Source organism: Pseudomyrmex gracilis, unplaced genomic scaffold (genome assembly GCF_002006095.1).
Source record: "Pseudomyrmex gracilis isolate BER0280 unplaced genomic scaffold, ASM200609v1 scaffold_286, whole genome shotgun sequence".
Lineage (NCBI taxonomy): Eukaryota > Metazoa > Arthropoda > Insecta > Hymenoptera > Formicidae > Pseudomyrmex > Pseudomyrmex gracilis.
Genome location: NW_018020870.1, coordinates 129378 through 136184, shown reverse-complemented (window position 1 = coordinate 136184; position 6807 = coordinate 129378). Strand labels below are relative to the sequence as shown.

Below are 6807 nucleotides of genomic sequence, written 5' to 3'. Positions count from 1 at the left end.
ACTATTTTTTGTGTGTAGTATAAAGATATAACATTTATGTGAATGCACAGTAGTTAACTCTTTAAACCAATCAGGCTTAAGTCCAAATGCTTATTACTATACAGGCATTTAATATACAAGGTGTTTAAGACATTTTGACAAAGCTAAAGTATAAAGATAGATTGGATAAATCTGAACTGAAAAGTCGTTTATCATTTTGCAAAATTTGCAATATGTATTGAGTTATTAAGTATTGAATGTGAGCCAATGAGCGCAAGTTCGTGAGCGTGTATGATTTTCAGCTGTAAAAAAATAACTTATCTTATGCAATCTTCTAGTACCAAAAGACAAAGCAATCAAGTAAGCGGCACAATTTCTTACAATCAGCTGCTTACATTAGCTTTTTGATTGATTAATAATTCAATAAATATTGTAAATTTTGCAAAATGACTTATTGGTTCAAAATAACCTAATTTACTTTGTATAATTGTTTCTTATTTGATACAGAAAATATTTTGTAAATGAAATATATATTGTTATTAACATAACATATATATTAAAACGTTAAAAATTTTATATAATTCAATATTTACAATTTACATAAAAATAATATTTACAATTTATATAAAAATAATAAGTTTTTATTATGTGAGCATCGCGACGACGAATACCACAGCTAAGATCTATACCATACTCCGCTTTTCCTTGCACTTATTCTTTTTTCTTTTTCAAAAATAATGTTTTAAATATACAGAGTATCTGCAAAAATTTACAAACGAAGTGAAGATAGATTGAGTTAATCTGAACAAAAAAGTCACTTGTCAGTTTGCAAATTTTGCAATATGTATTGAGTAATTAAGCAATAAATGTAAGCCAATGAGTGTGTGAGAATTTGGACTCTGTAGACGTGTGTGATTTTCAGTTGTATCGCCTTAAAAATCAGCTGATCGCAAAAAACTATATCATTCGCCGTTTGCACTTGTTTGCTCCACTTCTTGTTGCTAAGATATTGCATTAAAATATGTCATTTTTCTTTACATCTGAAAATCATACATGCCTACAGAATTCGGACTATCGCTTCCTACACACTCATTGACTTTATTAATTAATAATTCAATAAATATTGCAACTTTACAAAATAGTAAATGACTTTTCTGGCTTTGGGGACTTTTTTAGGTTGACCCAATTTATTTTCACACTGTGTCGAAAATTTTGCAGACATTCTGTATATGTAATGTTATGTATGTATATGTGTATACACATACAGACACGCATAGATATATGTATACATATTCATATAAGTGTATGCGCGCATGTGTAAATATACTATATATGTAAATATGTAAGTATGTGTGCGTTTACATTTGCAAATGTTTGAACTATTGACCGTCTAAATTACTTGATAGTAAAAACTACTTTTTTCATTATTTCAGATATAATGAATGCCACTTTACAGTAGATTTAGTATGTAAATTGACTTGATTATAAATGTAGAAGTTTATATTATTAAAATAATAAAGATTTGGTGAGAACAAATTATATAGTTTTGTTACAAAAAATATGTGATATAAAAACTAGTGTTTGATAATATAAAAACTGCTATTTATTAAATCAAACAAGAACCATTGGAATCTTTCTTCTCCTTGCTTCTGAATATCGTCTACCAGATATACAAGAGTTGCAATCAATGAAGCTACGATTCACTAAACAGTACCGTATCATCACTAAACTGACTAAGGCGTATTTTATCGCCCCTCTCTCTCTCTCTCTCTCTCTCTCTCTCTCTCTCTCTCTCTCTCTCTCTCTCTCTCTCTCTCTCTCTCTCTCTCATTTCTCTTTTTGATACATAAAATAGTTACACAATAGAAAAAATATAGCTCTAAGAAAAAAATTTACATATTTAATGAATAATTAACAATACATTTTTTATTTTACCTTAGCACAAAGCTTGCTTTTACAAAAACGATATTATTTTTTTGTACTGTATTATAATATATCTATGAAATTTCTTAACAAAAATACATCTTGTAATATGTTTTATAAAAATTTTTTCTTCTATAAACTATACTTATATACATACAAACATACAAATATATAAAAGAATACTCTTTATAAAAAGTTTATTACATTATATAGTCATTTTTAAATTAAAATATTTTTTAATTTTATGTTCTTCATTTTTTTTTGTTTGAATTTTTGTGTGTTATTTATATATTTACAGCATAAATATTTAAATTATATTACTTGCATTATTTTTGGTTTAAAAACAAGTTACATTATCAACTGCTAATTGTTATAAGTTACTTAAGATAAATAATTACGTAAATTGATTGAAAAAAGTTATATATTAATAGCACACATAATACAAGCTTATGTAACAATAATTACGTGATGCTACAATTACTATGTCCGTCAAAGTGTTCTGTGTACTATAATAGAATATTTGATGAATGCAATCATCATTCGCTTTGAATATAATTGCAATTATAATTATATGTTATTATAATAATTAGTATATAGAAAATTTTAACTTTTTTGCATGATGAGAATAATTAAGTGTTCTACTTTAAATGTATATAATATTTTGATTATATACTTTAATATATGAAATATATGTGTGTGTGTGTGTGTGTGAAATGCAAAAGCTAGGTGTTAAGTTTCAGGTTTTATTTTTTGGCAATGATTGTATTGTTTATTTGCATTGTTGAATTTGTTGTGAGTAATTTGTTGATTGATTTACATTTACAAAATATGCAAGATTGCATAAAAAAGAACTATGGAATTAGAAAAGAGTGTTTTTAACATTTATTTGAATTTATATTCAGATGCGACACTAATTCAAAATAATCTTATTTATTTCACAACGTGAGTCAATTGTAATAAAAACAATGTCACAAATTACCAGTCAATTGCTATAGCTACGCCGTAATAATAATTTATCGACATCAATATTGAAGCAATCGAGAGACCATTAACCTTTGCACTCGACTTTTTACGTAGCTTTCTGAGAATGATTTAGTAGTCTTACAAGTGTGATAAAATATTGGTCAAGATACATGACATCATTTTTTAAATAGTATGTGTTGGTAATAAAATATCAGATTTACTTACAAATGTATTGTGACACTTTTTTCTCTTAAATATATAACAATATATTACATGGCTTAAAAAAATGCTTTGCTTCATACAAATAAGTAGACATTTCGTTTTTTTATTTATCTTTACTAAAAAGTTTCATAAGCATTAGGCTTTATTGTAAAAATACATTTTATTATATTAAATAAAATAAAGTACTCAGATATTAATTTAATATATTTTTTACAAGAACAGTACCTATTATGAAGATATCAATATGAGATAAACTGTGATATATACCGCTCAAAATATTAATAACAACTTTTTATCAATTAATGTAAGATAACATAAGATAAATAGAAAACAAGATTAATTAAAGAGTTAAAAAAATTAGCGATTAACAAAAACACTTCACAGATAATAACAACTTTTATTATTGAGTTCAATAATTTAATTTTTATGGCATAAATTTGTGTGTAATATATGAAAATTTTTTAGTCGTATATATTAAAAGTAATAAATCCATGACAATATATATGATATAAAAGTATTTAAGTAATATAAAGATACATATATAACTGCATAAAATATTATATATATTGAAATATATTATTCCTATTTAAGAAACTAAAGAAACTATGAAACCAAAAAATGTATACATTTTATATATATTTAAGTATTTACACACACATACACGTACGTATATGCATATATAAGTTGAAAAGAAAAACGTTTGATTCGTTTAATTTTTCAAATTTTTTTAATAGCTAGAAATAACTGTAATCTCCGAAAGTGAAATTAGCAATTAATTATGTAGTATGTTATTAGCAATTAAATATGTAGTGTGTCTATTTTTTAAACATATATTTTGTATGTATGAGACAAAATCTCTAAAGTCAATTCTAATTTGACTAAGATTTAAGGATAAACATGAGCGGCCAGAAGAACTGGTTATTCCTACTTGTTTGACCGTGAGGCTCTTGGGGACAAAAGTGATAAAACTTAAGTGGCGCAGGCTAAGGTCGTTACCATCATATGTGCGTTGATACTATTCTCCGACATCCTACAACTGTCAGTAGACGATGATCATTCAGTGGCGTCGCATCGTTCTTCGATCGTGTATCTAAATCATTTTTTTTTCACCTCAACATAGATATGTGGAATCATGTGATTAATCTGATTCTTGTGGCAGCTTTATCTCGGCTAACCTTCTCTTTGCACTCAGACGCGGGTCCATGGATTCGATCTACAAAGGGCGAAGTCTGGCCAATGCCAAACTCACGTATGATTAAAGAAGACTTTTATTTACTACGACCATCCAACTTTGATTTTCGAGTAAGTATTTCTATTTTTATTTTGTTCTTTCTGTTACTATATTCAAATATTCTTTTACTTTCTTTTATTATTATATTCTTCTTCTATTATTATATTGTGTAATGAAATAATAAGACGTGTGCAAAAAGCGATAATGTTAAAACTGTCATTTCATTAAGTCTCGGAAGCAGAGAGTTCTACAGATGACACATAGATTATTCGCGACTTGTACACTGCTGATATATCTTTTATCACTTACACTAATATTTTTCTTTTATGTTTTTATAGAAACTATTTTTTTCTCTCTTCACTTTTTTATTTTATGTTGTTTTATTAAATATTTTCAAAATATTTAATAATACTTAATGATATGATGACTTAATGATGATTCTCTTTCTCATACAAGTGTTTTACTTTTCAAAAATATATATTGCTTTTAAATTTTACGTTATAAATATCTTCTTAATTTGTAAAGGTAAATGGCGAAACATGCGATATAGTGAACGAGGCGATTGAACGATACACGAGAATTATTTTGACGGAAGCTAGGATAGCTAGGTTGGTCACGGAAGGACAACCAAGAACATCCGTTCGAGAAGATCCTCACTTTAAAGGCACTCTTGAAGCTTTAAATATCCGCTTTTTGCAGCCTTGTGAACAAAATGGCGAGCATTGGCCTCATTTATACATGAATGAATCTTGTAAGTTTAACTGTCAAAAAGAATTCAGCTTTATATATATTTAAACTACTTATATTTAGATGTGAAATAATTATATTAAATATTATAAAATATTATAAAATATTTACAAATATTAACTAGTTTTTCATGCAATTTTACGCTTTACAAAATAATAGGGTAAACAGAATACACTAAGGTGTAAACGCGAAACGTCACGCTATTCACAAATTATTAAAATAATCAAAACTTATGCAATAATATGTAATATTATATATATTGTATAACAGCTACATTTTTAACTCTACAAAAAAGAATTTTATTCTTATAAGTCTTTAAATAAGAAAAGTTTTCTCCCATACAGCACACAAATATTGCATATACATTACAAGGATCTTTCATCGCAATGGTGCAATACTGCCATTTCACTATGAAATACTGATACATCATTGTTGTTGAATTGCAGCAACGTTCAAATGTCCGCTTTTAGGAAGAAACATCATAGCAATATTGCAATGTAACGAATATGCAATAATGCAGTGTTACTGCAATCATTAAGTAATATTGCATATAAGAAGTAATTTTATTTTTTATAGATTGCATTAAAAACACATGAAGATATACAAAAGAAAGAAAAGCTTTCCAAGAAAAAATAGAAAATCATGTAGGATGATCATATAGGATTATATGTGGATCGGATATAATTTTGTACGATCGTGTCAACTTTTATACAAGTCGAATATGATTTTATATAAGTTGGATATGATTTTATATGATCGTGTAAAATCAGATCCGAAATTTGGCGCGATCTGATTTTGTATGATCATATATAAATGTATAAAATAATGTATGGATAGAAAAAGTATATGATTTCTTATATTTATATATGATCATATAAAATCAGATCGCGCCAAATTTCGGATCTGAATTTACACGATCATATAAAATCATATCCAACTTATATAAAATCATATTCGACTTGTATAAAACTTTACACGATCGTACAAAATTATATCCGATCCACATATAATCCTATATGATCACATAATTTTCCATTTTTTCTCTATACAAACAAGAATGCGATAATTTTATATCTAAGATATATATTATAAAGCTATATATAACTGAATATTTTTTTAGATTAAAGTATTGTATTTGTGTTAAAAAAATATATAATAATGTGTGTCTATATGTATATATGTGTATATATATACAGTAAAACCTCGATATCTCGAACCTCTATAACTCGGAAACCTTTATAAGACGAAAATTTTGTTCATTTTCTTTCGCTCCGCGAAAAGAAAAAAAGACTTTGATAAGTCGAAACCTCTACAACTCAAAGATTTTAGCTCTTCCGTTGAGATTCGAGTTATCGAGATTCGACTGTATATATACAGGGTGTCCCAGAATTGGTTTAACATCTCTCGTAGACAGGTAGAAGGAATAAAACTGAGATGAAAAGTCCTATACCATTTTGCTAGATTCGCAATAGTTACTGAGATTTTAATTAACAAAGATCCGCGAATAAGCATGCATCGGGCTGTCCTACGCGCGTAAGCCGCGCGCTTGGTGTGTGTGAGTGCTCACTGACGTGTGCCTGGCTAAAGGTCTGCGCTGATTGGCCTGATTTACTCAATAATTACTCCTTTAGTATAAATAATAGAAAAAAATGGTTCAGGACTTTTCGACTCAGTTTTACTCCTTCTACCTGCCTACGAGCGATTGTACGGCAATTCTGGGACACCCTGTATATATATATATA

The 6807-nt window shown here is 27.4% G+C and overlaps 1 protein-coding gene across 1 annotated transcript in view; it reads left to right on the top strand.

Annotated features, from left to right (window-relative positions):
* Positions 1-4030: 4030 nt before the first annotated feature.
* The window catches only part of LOC109859778 (beta-hexosaminidase subunit beta-like), a 104371-nt gene continuing 101594 nt past the window's right edge, over positions 4031-6807 (top strand). Inside the window, exons 1-2 of the mRNA XM_020438329.1 lie at positions 4031-4389; positions 4844-5069. Of these exons, the coding sequence (XP_020293918.1) occupies positions 4210-4389; positions 4844-5069 (406 nt within the window). The 5' untranslated portion in view covers positions 4031-4209. The remainder of the gene's footprint in view (positions 4390-4843; positions 5070-6807) is intronic.